A 17,929-nucleotide genomic window follows, 5' to 3' on the forward strand; every position below is an offset into this window, starting at 1 on the left:
ACATATGTAATTATTCCAATGTTACAGATGAGGAAGCTCAGTCACAGAGAGATGAAGGGATGGAGGGATCGGGTCACACAGCAAGGCAGAAGCAGAGCAGAGCACTCAGTTCAGGACTGCAGGCAACGGTGCCGTTGCCCTCCCTGACTGCGTTCACAGTGAGTCTGCTGACCTGGAGGTTAGAGCGGCCTTCCAGATATGTGAGGGAAAGCTTTCAGTCGTATATGGATATAGTTGTAGATGGCACAAGTATCCTGTCTGGAAAACCCCTTCACAGGCCTCAGAGAATTATCGTAAACTTTGAGTAAAAATTTGACTGTTGTTTCAGGATTAACTACATTTAAATTGTGACATAGAAATTAAACTGAAAAAATCTAGACTGTCAATACAGGTTCACAAAATATTGGTAGAAAATAGTTAAGGTTCATCTGAAAGTTACAGGCTTTTTGATATAACATAAATCCTTATTTTGTGAATTCCTGGGAATTATGATTTCGATAAGAATTTTTAGGTAGCTTCGAATCTAAATAAGTTGGGAAAAAAATTTGCCTGTTTTCTCTAATTGGAAAACAACAGATGTAACAGAAAATAGCATTTGTTTCAATAAAATTGTTTATATGTATTATTGCAATCTATAAAAAACCTTTGAGGTAGGAAAATTATTATTATCCCCCCCCCCTTTTTTTTTGTGAGGAGGACCAGCCCTGAGCTAACATCCAATGCCAATCCTCCTCTTTTTTTGCTGAGGAAGACTGGCCCTGGGCTAACATCCGTGCCCATCTTCCTCTACTTTATATGGGATGCCACCACAGCATGGCTTAACAAGTGGTGCGTCGGTGCACGCCCGGGACCCGAACCAGCAAACCCTGGGCCACCACAGCCGAGCGGGCACACTCAACCGCTTGTGCCACCGGGCCAGCCCCTATTATCCACTTTTTTTTACATGAAGAAACTGAGGCTTAGACTTGGTAAGCAACTTGTCAAATGGTTCCCACTTTTTTAGTGGCAAACTTAAGACTCCAAGACCATGTTGAACTGATTCCCCAAGAATAGTTTTAGCAAAATACACCTTCCCTCTCTCTTGCACACATATGTGTACACACATACATACAGAGACACGGATACATGTAAACAGGATTTAATTCTGCGTTACTTATGCAACTACCTTGTATACAAAGTGTGCACAAGGAAAAAGGAATGAATAACTGTACTACAACATCAAGGTGTAATAAGGTAATGCTTGCAGCTTTAAGGCTGCAAGCTTGAATGCAAATCTAGAAACCATGTGTCCAGTCTATAGCCTGGAATGCTGAGCCTGCTAGGGTACGCTTTCTCCTCTTTAGTAGGGTCTAGAAATGTCCAGCTTGCGGAGAGTTAGCTATTTAAAGGATGATATGTAACCTGAAGAGTCTTTATAAAGTGCATACTTGAATACAAGCTTCGGGGTTCGTGCTAGTCAGTAGACATAAATTCAGCAGTGCTGGTCAGAGAAGGAAAAATGGTGTATATATGAGCTGAATGGTTTCTGTTCCTTTTTGGGCATTTTAAGTTCTCACCTCTAAAGACACTTTATAACTATTTAAGAGATTAGGATTTCAACCTTCATTTTATTTTACAAAACCAGTGGTGATTTTCTAGATCATAATCTGAATTTTTTACAAAAGAGTCAATGTACTTTGTCTTATGTGTTTGTTTTGTGAATTAACTCTGTCAAATTTTAAATTCTTCATCTGACTTCTTTTCTTTACCTGGCTGCTCTTTTTCCTCACTGCTTTTGAGATTGCCGCTGCCTGTTTCTGACCCTTTGTATTCGGAGAACACAAACTTAATTCATTAGCAGCAATGTTTCTCTGTTCTATGTGTTCATTCATCACACTTTCTTTTAGCACTAACTCTATTCCAGGCACTCTTCTAGGTGCTGGGATACAGCAATGTCCCTGCTATCAGGGGTCTTCCTTCTGATGATAGGAGAGATACAATAAATAAATGATCAGTTAGTTATATGTGAGGCAATAAGTTTTATGAAGAAAGCTATACTTTTAGTCTCTTTCCTTCAGTCCACTATATTTTACTGTTTTCCAAAGCTGAATAGGAATGACTTTTTAAATATCAGCTTATTTAAATGTCTCAAACCCTGCTCACTGAGGCAGGTAATTCTGATTGAGGCAAATGCTGATGGTAGACTGTAAGTAAAGTGGTACTTGCCCCCTCTCCCCAGTTTTATCTATTCTAAAACATCATTTAATTCAGTATATTTTGTGTATATTTTAGAGTGTTTCTTTCAGTTTTTTATCTACTTCAGTTTCACCATGGCATAACCTCCTTACATGATCCTTTGCTACTTCATCCGTTGTTTTATGACATTTAGTTAAGATCTCCATTTAAAAAAATCATACATAATCATTGATATTTATGGAAAAATAAAACCCATAAACGTGAGCAGAAACTCTCCAAAATTGATGTAAAGAATTCTTTTCTATATATGCTTTTTTTTGCAGTGAGTCTTGTACTTACTTTTCATTGTTGTTGAACATTTTTAGATTTAATAAGCTTACAAAAAAAAGTGGTATTTCATTAATATCTTGACAGCATCTTGCCAAAACGTGTCATTTAAATTTATATAAATTTTTTGTAGAGAGAATCTCCATCTTGCAACTTTTTCTTCAGTGAGCATACTATTCAGTAGCACACTAAAACCAATTGAATTTACCAGATTCATTTTATTTAATGAAATTATGATTACTGTAATCTTTATTTTGAGTTTCAAGGGTTTATGTGGAATGATAGGAAAAGTGGTAAATGAAATATTATATATTACCACTAGAGGGTAGTGTTTCCTACTTATATTTTTTAAAATAATCAAGTTAAATTTAGTCTGATAAATCACACTGGTGATAAAGTATACCTTTATTCTAAAAATACCTTATTTTCATAATCTTAAACAGGTCCTCAAAAGTTTACATTAGTGACTCAATGGAGACATTGAATGGATTGATTTATTTACTTTTTAATTCAAATTCTCTCTTTAGCCTATTATTCCTATGTTTACACAAAATATTCGAGAAGGATTTAGATCACTTGGAGGAACAAGTAAGTTCTGATTCGTATGGTTTTTCTAATTATAATGTAATATTTAGAATGTAATATTTTAAATATTTGGGCTTTTGAACCCTGTAAGGAATCATCTTGAATTGTTACTTTTGATAATGGATATACCGTTTAGATGTTTTTTTATGTCAAGTCTAAGAGGTAACTGGTTCTAAGTAATGGTGGTTCTTAGATATTAGATTTTTAAGAGTCTAATATACATATTTAAGCTTATTTGTCATGGGCTTTTTAAAACTACAGAGTGAATTATCTAATTTACTGTATTAAACCATGTTGTTGAGGTTTAAAACAAATTTACATATTATCCAGAGTGTCTTCCTAACTCACCCCTGAAGAAATATGATATTGAAATAAGATGAACAACCTAAGGAGATATCATTTGCTTTGGTTTATTTCTGTTACTTCTTGTTTTTGTTTTTTTTAATATTTTGAACCATGATACATTTACATTGAAGAGTTCTTTTTGCCTACCTTTAATTTATTGATAACAGAATAATTTGAATCTAGTTATAGGAGTGATAACAATTAGATATGCTTTGTCGTTGCAGTATCTCTGTTGTTTTCTTTTTATTTTGAAGTTTTGATAGTTTGTTTTCCTCCCCTATAGTTTACATATTATATTCAATTGATTATATTTTATATTCCTTGCACTAACAATATAGTGCTCCTGTCCACATACAAATCTCCTCCTGAAGAGCTTGAAACTTCTGTTGTTTCTTTTATGTCTGATGTTGGTATATTGTTGATATTCTATTATGTTTTTTAGGTCTTACTTTTTTTTCCTTTTTTTTCAAATTTAAGTGGAAAGGCAGATTGATGTAATGTTTAACTGTTGTAGAATTATTTCTTCTAACTTTCTTTTGTGTCATTTCTTCAGAATTTAAGTTGCATACCAGAAATTATTCCTAATTTTGTTTCTTAAATTGTAAAATGGTTTTAAAATTCTTTTTGACATCAGCAGTTGAATACCTCAAAAATTAGTGTCTTATGGTATCTTCTGTTTCCTTATGTAAACATATTCTGTGTTTTTTTATTACTTTCTTATGGGTCTTAGGGTATATTCTGTGTTTCCTTATGTAAACAGTATTTTAAACTTCAGTATAATTCATGACTATGTATTTCATGTTGGTTGCCATTTAGAATTCCTTTTTTTTAAAACTTAGTCTATCGGTTAATTTTACATTATTACCACTTTTAAAAATCTTGCTAAATTTCATACTTGGTCATTTGTATTAGTAATTCTTTGCTTTGTTGCATTTTTTCCAATTTACAATAATGTTTTTAGTTTTTACCTAGTTTATTGGTTCATTTTAGTCTCAGGTTTACATGAATTTACTTTATGCTTCCATTTTTTCTTCTTTTATTCATATGTCACGTATTTGTGAGTCTCTAGACTTTTTAGCTTCTAGCTTTTGGTTGCAGTCTTTACCCTTTGTTTTGCAATAATAGTAATTTGTTTGCCTTTTAAAATTCTCATATTTTTTAAAGCTCATCTTTTTTTTTTTTAACAGACGTTATTTTGTTGAGTATTTTTAGGTTTACAGAAAAATTAAGCAGGAAACACAGAGAGTATATACCCCCCAGTTTCTCCTATTATTAACATCTTGCATTATTGTGGTACATTTGTAACAAGTGATGAAAAGCTCATCTTTAAAAAAAAATACTGTATTAATTTCCAGGAGGTGATACTGTTTGCCACCTTCCTCTAAGTGTTACATATTACAATTTGAAAGTTTATGATTACATGCTCAGAATATTTAACCAAGTAAAATGATTTTGTTACTTTAAAACAGGGTTATTTAGGTGGCTTTATGAAAAATTCCGCTATCCGTTTGCTCCAATGTATGGAGGTTTTCCAGTGAAGTTACGCACCTATTTAGGTGATCCCATTCCGTATGATCCAAAGATAACAGCAGAAGAATTAGCCGAAAAGGTAAATTATTCTCTTTCTTAGTCTTAGGATAGATTTTTACTTTCAATTATTATATTAAAAATTTATTCATTCATTCATTCAACAAACATGTTCTAGATCAGTGGTGATTTCCCCCCAGGGGACATTTGGCTGTGTCTGGAGACATTTTTTATTGTTATGATGGGTAGGACTTGGGAGGTGGTGGTGCTACTGGCATCTAGTGGGTCTAGGCCAAGGATGCTCGTAAATTCTGCAGTGCACAAGACAGCCCTCCACAACAAACAACTATCCATTCTAAAATGTCACTGTGCTGACATTGAGAACCCCTGTTCTTGGCACTGATGGTTAAAAAGTTTTGTAAGTGGTGTTCAGAAAAAGAAAGCTATGACCTCCATGATAAGAAAGAAATTGTTCCTGTCTGGTAGAAGTATCTTGGGAGGAAAATGGAATAGTGTTTAAGAATGTGAGTTATGAAGTCAGATTGTTCCTAGCTCCACTGTTTTGTTTGCTGTATGACCTTGGGCAGTCCCCGCCTTACTCTCCTAGTCTGCAGAGCAGAGAGTAGTACCCACTCATAGAGTTATCCTTGAGGACTACATGGGATTGCTCATGTTCATTGTTTAGAACAGTGTCTGGCATATAGTAAGTGCTCCATGAATGCTGGCCACTGTTGTCATCCTAGGAACTTACAGTCCGGTGGGGGAGATAAATAACTGAATCAGTGTTTATAAGGTGATAAGTGTTACCACAATGGTGTGTTTATGGCAGGGTTTCTCACCTGGGCACTACTGACGTTTTGTTTGCCGGGGGGGCTGTCCTGTGCATTGTGGCGTTGCGGGATGTTTACCACCATCCCTGGCCTCTACTCACTGGATGCCAGTAGCACTCCCCATCCCCACCCCTCACCAGACATGGCCATATGTTCCCACCGAGGGCAAAATCTCCCCTGGTTGAGAACTGCTGTGGAGGGTATTATGGAAGCACAAAGGAAAGGCGTCTAAATTAGATTGGGGACCCCTCCTTGAGGGAGGTAATGCTTGAAGTGAGTTTTGAAGACAAGAAGGGATTAGCTGGACAGAGAGTAATGAGGTAGAGGAAACTGAGTGTATAAAGGGATGGCAACATGAAATAGCATAAAATCTTTGGGGAGTTGAGGGTAGTCTGGTATAGCTACCAGAGAAATTGTAGATGAGGCTAGAAATGTAGGAAGAGTCTGGACCTATGTTGGCCTATAATTGACTTTGTTTCCTGAAAGCTAGGGGGAGCTATTGAAAGCAGATGAATGAAGTCATAGGTCTGCATTTTGAAAGATCCCTAGAAGCAATATGGAGGCTGAATTTGAGTGAGACCAGTAGAAGCTCAAAGGGGAAAGAGACTGCTTAGTGAGGGAAAAATAGGAAAAGCGTCCTAGAATGAGGGCATTTGTGGTGGGTTTTGAAAGATGGTCAGGACTTGGACACGTAGACTTGGGGCGGGAGGGGAGAGTAAGAACAAGAAACAGTGGTAGGAAAGCTGACTGCTTATACCCACGGTATTGAGCAATCTGATGTGATTAGAACAGCAGGGCTGGGAGAGACTGCCTAAGAAATTGTCCTCCAGGAATTTGGAAAGGATATTAACATATTAAAGGTTCTAAGAAGCCCTACAATAAAGGGATCTATTTTGTTTCAAAGAGCATTTCCCTGTCTCATCTGACCAAAACCCTCTCCCTGTTTTTCCATGAATAGCAATTAATAACAGCTGTGGAATAAACTTGGGGAATCACTGGCTTAGTGGGTGGGGTTTGGTTGAGATGAAACTGGAAAAGTAAGTAGGAGCTACATTTTTAGGCCCTTAAATCTCAGACTAGGGAATTTGTTTACCAAATACATTTCAATTAGGATAGGCCTCTATTTGAAAGTGGCTTATATCAGTTCCACTCAAATTTTTTGGCCAAAGCAAGCAGATGTATGACCTCTTCCTCTACAATGGTTTGTGAAGATGATTCTAGCAATTGTCATTATTTACATACATATAAATAAAAGTGCAGAGGTTATGCTATTTATTATTATTAGTTTATTTTTTAAGAGCAGAGGTTATGCTATGAATTTTTATGTCTCTAGTTCCCAGAACAGTGTTAAGTGTTTAATTAGATCTCAGTAAATGTTTGAAGAATGAATGAATTAGATAATGATCTCCTTATCTACTTGAAAGGGAGAGCAAAAGAGATTTTACAGAGATAGAATGCACCAGACTTGAAAACTAATCCTATATAGTTACCTGCAGGATATCTAGATATATATTTATATACGTAGGTTTTTGGAAATATTGTACTAGAGTTTGGGAGAGAAGTCAGAATTGGTGATAAAGATTTAGAAGACATTTGCACTGAGACCATTACCCTTACAAGGCAGATTAGAGAGAGAAAGAAAAGGACTGAGGACAGACTGTAGGAGACGTAACATTTAAGGAGTGGGCCAAGGAAGTACAATCAAGACCGACTGAAAGGAAAGTGGCAGAGAGGTAGGAGAACAAGTCAGTTTGTGTGAGAGAAGTCAGCAGGTGAGGTTTTTAAAAAAATAGGAATGGTCAGTAGTATTAGTTATTACAAAGAGATCAAGGAAGATGAGGATGAGAAAAGACCACTCAGCTTGCAATTATACATAAAACTACATAAGAAGCAATAAATGTCATATTATTCAATCACCTAGAAAATGGGATGAAGTATTTTGATTATGACTTTTACACCAGCCTTCTGTATACATAGTCTGATTTTTTTTAAGTTTTTAAAGTTGTGGTAAAAAATACGTAGCATTAGTTTATGAACTTAACCATTTTGAAGTGTACAGTTCAGTAGTGTTAAATATATTCACATTGTTGTGCAGCAGATCTCTAGAACCTTTTCATCTTGCAAAACTAAATCTCTGTACCCACTCAGCACCACCTTCCCATTTCCTTCTTTCTTTTTTTCATATACATCCATCAACACTTTTTTCTGGTTCCTTTATGGGCTGCACAAGATTCTTTTTTATTTTCCAGCTTTATTGAGATATAATTGACACATAGCATTGTGTAAGTCTAAGGTGTATAATGTGAAGATTTGATACATGTATATATTGTGAAATAATTACCACAATAATGTTAGTTAACACCTCCATCACCTCACATAATTACCACTTTTGTGTGTGTGTGGTGAGATTAAGATCTACTCTCTTAGCAACTTTCAAATATATAATATAGTACTGTTAACTGTAGTCACCATGCTGTACCTTAGATCCTCAGAATTTACTCATCTTATAACTGGAAGTTTATACCCTTGACCAACATCTCCCCATTTCCCCCACCTCCCAGCCCCAGCAACTACCAATCTACTCTCTGTTTCCATGAATTTGGCTTTTTTTGGATTCCACATATAAGTGAGATCATACACCAGCTCCCTGTTTCCTCCTTCCCCCAGCCCTTGGCAGCCACCATTCTACTTTGTGTTACTCTGAGTTTGACTACTTTAGATACCTCATATGAGTGGAGTCATACACTGTTTGTCTTTTTATGACTGGTTAAGTGTAATTTCACTTAGCATAAAGTCCTCAAGGTTCATCTGTATTGTAGCATGTGACAAGATTTTCTTCCTTTTTAAGGCTGAATAATATTCCATTGTATGTATATACCACATTTTGTTTATCCATTCTACCCATTGGTGGACATTTGAGTTGCTTCCTTTTTCTTGGCTATTGTGAATAATACTACAGTGAACATGGATGTGCAATTATGTCTTCAAGATCCTGCTTTGAATTCTTTTGGATATATACCCAGAAGTGGGATTCCTGGACCTTATGATAATTCTATTTTTAATTTTTTGAGAAACCTCCTCCATCCTGTTTTCCATAGTGTCTGTGCCATTTTACATTGCCGCTAACAGTGTAGAAGGGTTCCAATTTCTTCACATCCTTGTCAACACTTATTATTTTCTGGGGTTTTTTGAGAGTAGCCATCCTAATGGGTGTGGGGTAGTATCTCATTGTACTTTTGATTAGCATTTCTCTAATGATTAATGATGTTGAGCAACTTTTCTTTTTTTTTCAGTTTTATTTATTTATTTATTTTCCCCCAAAGCCCCAGTAGATAGTTGTATGTCATAGCTGCACATCCTTCTAGTTGGTGTATGTGGGACGCGGCCTCAGCATAGCCGGAGAAGCAGTGCGTTGGTGCATGCCCAGGATCTGAACCCGGGCCGCCAGTAGCTGAGCACGCGCACTTAACTGCTAAGCCACGGGGCCGGCCTGAGCAACTTTTCATATACTTGTTGGCCATTTGTGTATCTTCTGTGGAGAAATGTCTGTTCAAGTCTTTTGCCCATTTTTTAATTGTATTATTTGGGTTTTCTTTGTTGTTGAGTTGTATGAGTTCTTTATATATTCTAGATATTAACCCCTTATCAGATACATGATTTGGAAATATTTTCTCCCATTCCATAGGTTCCTTTTTACCCTGTTGGTTTTTTGTTTTGATGTGCAGAAGTTTTTGAGTTCGATGTAGTCCCATTTGTCTATTTTTGCTTTTGTTGCCTGTGCTTTTGGTGTCATAGTCAAGAAATCATTACCAAATCTAATGTCATGAAGCTTTTCCCCTGTTTTTCTTCTAGGAGTTTTATAGTTTTAGGTCTTATGTTTAGGTCTTTAATCCATTGTAAGTTAATTTTTGCATATGGTCTAAGGTACAGGTCTAACTTCATTCTTTTTAATTTAAATATCTAGTTTTCCCACCACCATTTGTTGAAGAGACTGTCCTTTCCGCGTTGTGTGGTCTTGGCACCCTTGTCAAAGATGTTTGACCATACGTGCAAAGGTTTTTTTCGGGCTGTCTGTTTTGATCCATAGGCCTATGTGTCTATCTATGCCAGTACCACGCTGTTTTGATTACTGTAGCTTTGTAATATGTTTTGAAATGAGGAAGTGTGAGGCCTGTAACTTGATTCTTTTCCAATTCAAGATTGTTTTGGCTATTCAGGGTCCTTTGAAATTCCATATGAATTTTAGGAGGATTTTTTCTATTTCTGCAAAAAATGCTGCTGGGATTTTGATAGGGATTACCTTGAATCTGTAGATCACTTTGGATAGTATGGACATCTTAATAATATTAAATCTTCCAATCCATGAACACAGGATGTGTTTCCATTTATCTGTGTCTTCTTTAATTTCTTTCAGTAATGTGTTATGGTTTACAAAACTTTCTCCTCCTTGGTTAAGTTTATTCCTAACTGTTTTATTCTTTTTGGTGCTGTTGTAAATGGGATTATTTTCTTACTTTCTTTGCAGATTGTTTGTTGTTAGTGTATTACAGAAACACAACTGATTTTTGTGTGTTGATTTTATATCCTGCAACTTAGCTGAATTTTTATTAGTTTTAACAGTTTTTTGTGTGGAATCTTTAGGATTTTCCGTGTATAAAATCGTCTCATCTGTGAATAGAGATAATTTTAATCTTTCCTTTCCATGCATAGTCTGATTTAATCCTCACATCAACCCTATATGGTCGCCCTATTATCGGTGTTTTACACATGAGAAAACTGGATGATTCAGTCAGCTTCGCTAGGTTATGCTGTGGTAACAACCAACCACAGAATCTCAGAGACTTAGGACAATAAAGCTTACTTCTTGTTCATGTTGTGTTTCCCCTGAGGCCTATGTCTTCTTTATTCTGGGATTCAGGCTGAAAGAATCCGTGTGGGATGTTGCCATTTGCATGGCAAAAGGAAAAGGTTAGGAGTGGACCCATGAGATGGCCCTGAAAGCTTCTGTTTGGAAGTGGCTCACTCGTCCCCACTGACATTTTATTGGCCAAAGCAGTCACACGGCCACATGGGACTTTAGTGGGGCAGGACCTGGATTCTACCTGCAGGGGTAGCCTAGAAGAGAGAGGCCTAGTAGGCAGAGGGAATGAATGACTATAATACACTGTACCATACTGGAACTCAGCAAGGTCAGACATTTAGAAAAGGATGTGCAGCTGAAGCAGCTTTAATGTTACATTAGCTGAAACTATTCAAGCCAAGCAGCTGATGTGTAGGAAGTTTCGCAAAAGTAACATTAATGATACCTATGTGCCTTGTATATGAACTTCATTCTTAGGAAACTTACTTCCAGTTATTGTGCTGGGTCCTTCAGTATACTCACAGTTTATTGCTCTCTTTTTCCTCAAAGAAAACCCTGTGACACTGGTTTCTAGGGTCAGCACACGCTCTCCACACAGCATGGCTCTTCTCTCATCCTGAAGCCATGCCTTCCTGAGATGCTCCAGGAGCCTTAACCAGGGCTGAGACCTCACCCTGTGATGTTGCTTCTGCTCCCACATACTTTATATTGTTAATATAACACGTTTCTTTGCTGCTTCCTAACAAACGCATTCTTCTTTAGGATATAACTGAATTCTGTTTTGTTCTTTTTAAATTTTTTCTTGCCTATCAGGATTTAAGTGGGTCAGAGCTAGTTAAGAACACTTTTTTACAAGTACTGTCTATTTTATGGTCAAAATAGAAGGTAATGGAGAGAGAAGGGGAAAAAAGCCTGGCCTGGAAGTTTAGGGATCTGGGTTCTAATCCTCGCTCTACCATTAGGCCGCAATGTCCCTTTGGATAAGTGACATGTTCTCTAGGTCTCAGTTTCCTTATTTGTAGAATGGGGAAATTGAACTAGATGATCTCAGAGGTTTCTTCCAGGTCTAAAATTAAATGAATCCTTTCCCTTCTTTTTCTCAGTTAAGGAAAATATATTACTGATAGTTAAATTGCAGTGACTTGATTTTCCTATGAGAGGAAAATTTACTCACATTCATGTCCCTGGTAGAATTAGATATTTTACATATTAAAATATATAAATATAGTAAAATCTTGCCAATTCAAATTAAGTAAGAAAGAAAAGGCCTTTTTGAATCATTGACATACCCCAGTTATTGTGTTCAGTTACTTTATGTACTTTATCGTCAGCACTTGAGTACCAGTAGCAGTCTACCAAAAGCATAGTTTAGTAGAATTTCTTGAGGGAATTTACTTAAATATATAGTTACTATATACATATTTTTGATTGTAAATTGTCATTATTGAACTAAAGTATACTTGAAATAAAGAATACTTGAAATTTCCCTTTGTGAATACGTTGTCCTGATTTTCCAGTCTTCCTTGTTAATAGCATAAGCATAAACTATAGCATAATGATCCCTGGGTTATCACAAATTCAAAATGACTAGCATCCAAATTAATGCAGAAATGAAACTTCATTTAAAAAATGAGTGATAGATTGTTCAGGCATTTGATTGTGGAGAAAACCCATTTTGTAAACACTGTCTAACTCTAAATTAAAATATACTGTACTAATGCTGAAGAGGACGCTTGGGATATTTCCTTAAAGTTCTCTCAGTCTTAATCTCTGTTCTGTTTCCATTTCTTTCTGTCTCTTTGCCTCTCTCTGTATGTTCTCATACACACATTCACATATACTTATAAATACAGATTTATTTATATGTACATGTACATATAATATACATGTATTATTCAGGTGGAAAGAAAATGGAGAGAAGTGGATAGATTTGCAGGGTGTTGGGGAGTGAAACTAATGGACGCCGTCAATGGATTGGGTATTGTCAATGAGAAGCAGGAGTTGAGGATGACTCTTGTGTTTTAGCTTACTTGGCTAGACTCATGGTAGTGTCATTTGCTGAAATACGGAGGGAACTCAGGAAAGGACAAAGTATGAGGAGGAAAGAATGTGAGTCTAGTCTTTAAGCCTGTTGAGTTTGAGGTGCCTTTAAAACATTCGATGGAAGTCTTATTGAACATTCCTACCTGAAGTTGAGAGGTCTGCAGATATAAATTTGGGAGGCATCTGCAAATGGATGGTAATTAAAGCTTTAGAAATGGATAAGATTTCTGAACCTTTGAAGAATAAGTCAGTGCCTGATTTGGGGATTATAAATCTGCAAAAAGAGATTGAAAGGGAACAGTCTGAAGGCCAGAGTAAAACCTAGCTTGTCCTCTAGTGTGAGAGTTCCAGAAGCAAGATCAATTGTGACTGAGAGGTCAAGTAGGATTCAAAGAATGTCTATTGGATTTAGTGACAAAAGGGGTCCTTGGTGATCTTTGCAAGAGTTGTATTTTCTTAATGCAAAGCTCTGACATTTCTTTACCCCAAAATCCTTCCTTGACACCTCAATTTATACTAAACAAAGTCTGTACTTTTTCACTTGGTATTTAACTCCATTCATGACTTAATTGAAACCTAACTTTAAAGCCTTATACCACCCCGCTTATGAACACCTGCCTGAAACTCCAGCCAAACTCTCCAACTTGCCATTCTTGAGGTGTTTTCCTGTGGTCTTTCTCCTCATGCTCCCTCCTTGTGGAAATCTTATTGGGCCTTCAGACCCAGACCAAACAGTAACCCTGTCATGCGTCCTTCCCCGGTCACTGTCCACCAAATGGGCTCTCAGTCTGAATTTTCATATGCTTTCTTTTCACATCTCAGATGATAAGTCTCACAAATGATCTTATATTTTAATTACCTTGTACTTGATTATGCTTATTAAGTTATGAGCTACTTGAGATTAGAAACTTGGTTCACTAACGTTATAGCTTTCAAAGCATCTAATATTATCTGAATGAATAAATAAAATTGAAAACAATACTTCACAGAACATAGCCCATGTGTGAGTCACTGTGCCAAGTACCTGAAGACATGGTTTCAATTTCGTTTAATCCTTATAATAAGTGTATGAAATAGTTCTCATTCCACAGATGTGAAAACTTGCAGTTTAGAGAGGCATATTTTTAAAATACACCTGTAGGCTAGGGTTTATTAATTATATTTATTAATTATATTTAAAAAGAGATGAAGGTCCAAGATTGTAAAAAGAAGGCTCATTAAAAGGTTAGCATCTATAAGGAAGTGTGTATGCATATGCATGCATGCATGCAGTATGTACATGCATAAAACATTTTTGTAAATAGCCATAAACTGATTTAAAAGTAAAAATTGTTGAAATTTGTCATGAATTTAATGGGAAACAAATAGTTGTAGAAGATTTCTTAATATATCCTAATTGACTTTTCCATTGCTATGACTTAATTTAAATTCCTGATAAACTGTCTGCAAATTAAGGTAATGAACTAAAGTTTATCAGCTCATTCATAGTTTTCCTCACTTTTTCCTGTTACATTGCCTGATTTAATTGTTTGGTGGGTCTGGTGATGAAAGAAAAATACACAAAAGTTTATTACTGGCTGGAAAGGAGTGAAGCTACCATTTGGCTGCTAGAAAATTTCCTGCTACTTTTTTTCTTCTGAATTTTTTTCCTCAGTTCTTTTTAGTGTTTAGTGTGTGCAAGGCATTGCTCTGCTCACTGCTGAAGAGATACTAAGAAGTATCTTAAAGAGCTTACAATCTGGGGTGGAAAATAGCCATGTGGACAATAACTGTAATTCAAGCATAATAAGTATAAGAAATATGCTGTGGGTGTACTGAGTAGGAAATTATTAATTCTGAGGAGAGATGGGTGCTAAATTAGGGAGGACTTCTTGAAAGTAGTAGTATATTAAAATCTTTACAAAATAAATGATCTGTATTGAGAACTAAAAGAATAATGGCTTTTGTGTTTTCTTAATAGACGAAGAATGCTGTTCAAGCTTTGATTGATGAGCACCAAAGAATACCAGGAAACATCATGAGTGCTCTGTTAGAACGTTTTCATATAAAACAAAAGATCAACTAGAAGATGATTTAATACATTTATATTAATATGTTTGTGTCTCTAGTCCTGTCTTCTAAATTTTGTAGGTACTATAATAAGTATTTTTTAAAAAAATCATGTTAATAAGCATCTTTTACTGAACTTGCTTAAAATTGTGTTGTCAATTTTGTGTTTGCAATCAAATGTGTCAAATTTAAACAATAACTCATTACATGCCTATTAATTCAGAAAATGGTCATGTTTCTTTTTATAAATTCCTAATGTATGATAAACATTTAGATTCTAAAGTTAAGTTTATTAATAACAGCAGTTTATGTTAAACAAACATTCCTAAATAATGTATCTAATTTCTGTATCTGTTGCCCTGAGCTAATTTTGTGAGATGGCATAACCTAGGGTTTAGTACAGATGCTTAAGTTAGAAAAGAAAATGCTCTTTTATCTTCCTTTCATGATCTTGGGCAAATCATGCAATGCTTTTGTGCATCAACAATTCACTTTTTTAAAAACCTGTTAATACTATGGTAAGGAATATTATTTTAAATTCTTTGTATTTGCTGTGGTCGATAACCGTAGAACCAAAATTATAACTGAATTAATTAAGCAATACCAAGATCTTTTAGAGTTTGTGTATATATTTTGTTCATAGGATGTTTAAATTGTTCCTTCAGGTATGGTGTCAAGTTGCCAAGTACAATGAAAAAGATGTACTGCTTTTCATATTGAATAAAAAAATTAGAAAAGGAAAATTTCTAATTATTATCATCTTTTTAGTATTATATTTTTAATGAGAATCTGCAAGCAATATAGGGTGTGCCGTGCATTGTCAGCCCTGTAATGTGGCATGTAATAGTGTAAGGTTACAACGACCCTTGTGCTCTGCATCTCCTGTTGGAAGCGGATTCTAGGCTGATGAAAGCAGAGCTCAAGAAGGCTCTGCTTTTGCTTCATATCGTGGCTTATTCAGTGTGACTTTGCAACTAGTCAGATGGTTTATTGTTTCAATAAAAATATACTTGAATGATGGATTTATGTGAACACAAAGCTTTCTGAAAAATTAATGGCTTTCGATTTGTTGTTTCCTTGAAATCTGAATTTTAAAAGTATTTAAACAGAATAGTACCAGAAATCAAATGCAGTATCTCCCTCTTCCTTTTTAGATATTAAATTACTTGGATTTTTGTATAACAAGTGTGTATGTATGATATGTGTAATGTATATACAATTATGCAACATAAAAATAAAAGAAAAACTGAATTGTAATTCATTTTCTTGTGAATTTGCGTATGTGACATTTTCTTATTTTAAACTGATTTTTTTTGTTTTATGTTTATACATTTCTCACTCACAATCATATTCATCTATCTCAGCCACAATGAATAAACCTTACTTCCAATGTAATAAATATATTTGAATTTCAATTTTAGTGAAAAGACTCAATTAATGATTATTTGTAGCTTTTTTTCCCTCTAGCAGTGAGCAGTGTTTGTTTAAAATTGATAAATATTTCCAGAATGAATGAATAAATGATCATAAAATGAATGAGAATAATGTTTTTGGGCAACTATTGAGTTTTAAAAACTGAAGAAAGAACAACATTTACTGCTAATTTAGCAAAAGCTATTAGTTTTTGTAGTGTTTTTTACTGCTTTACTTAAAACCTTTTTTGTTCCCTGATACTCAGACTAACAGGAAGGCTTCCTGTCTTGCTTGATACGAGATTTTTATCTTTGCTATTTGAATTTAAATCTCACTTAGAAGAATGAGGGGATATGACTGAACATAGAAATGTCAACTCATGAATGGAAAGGGGCTGCTCTTGACCCTTTTTGAAGGGAGTGTTCACAAATCAGAATCTCTTGAAAGCTAGAGACTCTCCAGAAGCATGAACATGGCACACTTTCATGGGAAATCTTTCATACCCTTGTAAAAGACTTTCATTTTGAAGCAATTTCAAATTTACAGACAAGTTGCAATAATAGTGCATAGTACTCCTGTGTACTCTTCACCCAGATTCACCGATTGTTGTGGCACGTTTGTTTTACTCTCTTCACACACCCCTCGTCTTGTCTCTCTCTCTCTCCACGTAGATATCTGTAAAATTTTTTCTCCTGAATCATCTGATAGTAAATTGCAGACACTGTGTCCCTTACCTTTACCCTTGACTGTAAGGCCATCCATTTACAGCACCACAGAGCAATGATCAAAATCAAGAAATTTATCATTGCTATAATAGTATTATGTGATCTAAAGACTGGGTTCAAATTTCACCAGTTGCCTCAATAATGTCCTTTATATCAATTCAATTTCTCTTCTTGATCCATGGTTCATAGCAGGATCACACATTGCATTTAGTTTTCCTCTCTCTTTAGTCACCTTTAATCAGAATAATTACCCAGCCTTTCTTTGTCTTTATGATAGTGACATTTTGGGAGATGACAGACTATTTCTTTTGTAGATATCCTTTCAGTCTGTTTTTCCCTGATATTTTGTGATGATTTGATTCAGGTTATGCCTTATTCCAGAAATATGACATAAATGATGTTGTTTTCTTTCGAATGTGTCTCATCAGAAGGCACACAATGTTGGTTTGTGTCATTAGTAATGGTAATAACTTGGCTCACTTGGTTAAAATGGCACCTACCAGATGTCTTCCTTGTAAAGTTCTTTTTCCCTTTGTAATGAATAAGTTTATGGAGAGATACTTTGAGACTAAATATCTGTTTCTCATCAAACTTCCACCCACTAGTTTTAGCATCCTTTGAATTAACTATTGCCTGAATAAATTATTGCTATGGGGGTTTCAAAAGTGTGATTTTCTAGCTCTATGATTCTACATTTATTAGTTGACGTTCTACCATAAGAAAGAACTTTCCAATTTCCATCCCTCACACATTTAATGTCAATATGGACTCAAATTCAAATTTTGAGTCCCTGCTTTCAGTTCTTCTGGGTATATACCTAGGAGTGGAATTGCTAGATCATATGGTAATTCTATGTTTAACTTCTTGAGGAACTGCCAAACTGTTATCCACAGAGACCCATACCATTTTACATTCCCACCAGCAATATACCCGGGTTCCAATTTCTCCATATCCTCACCAACACTTATTTTCCATTTGTTTGATAATATCTATTCTAATGGGTGAAGTGGTATCTCGTGATTTTGACTTTCGTTTCCCTAATGACTAAT

The 17,929-nt window shown here is 35.4% G+C and overlaps 1 protein-coding gene across 3 annotated transcripts in view; it reads left to right on the forward strand.

Moving 5' to 3' along the window:
- TMEM68 (transmembrane protein 68) overlaps positions 1 to 16,015 on the forward strand; it is a 45,994-nt gene extending 29,979 nt beyond the window's left edge. For all 3 annotated transcript variants that reach the window (XM_004435712.3, XM_087420557.1, XM_087420558.1), the window contains exons 6-8: positions 3,030 to 3,090; positions 4,902 to 5,041; positions 14,654 to 16,015. In XM_004435712.3, the coding sequence (XP_004435769.1) occupies positions 3,030 to 3,090; positions 4,902 to 5,041; positions 14,654 to 14,758 (306 nt within the window). In that variant the 3' untranslated portion in view covers positions 14,759 to 16,015. The remainder of the gene's footprint in view (positions 1 to 3,029; positions 3,091 to 4,901; positions 5,042 to 14,653) is intronic.
- Positions 16,016 to 17,929: the final 1,914 nt, after the last annotated feature.

The sequence above is a fragment of the Ceratotherium simum genome, chromosome 31, assembly GCF_057802395.1.
Source record: "Ceratotherium simum simum isolate JZ-2026a chromosome 31, ASM5780239v1, whole genome shotgun sequence".
In the NCBI taxonomy this organism is placed as follows: domain Eukaryota; kingdom Metazoa; phylum Chordata; class Mammalia; order Perissodactyla; family Rhinocerotidae; genus Ceratotherium; species Ceratotherium simum.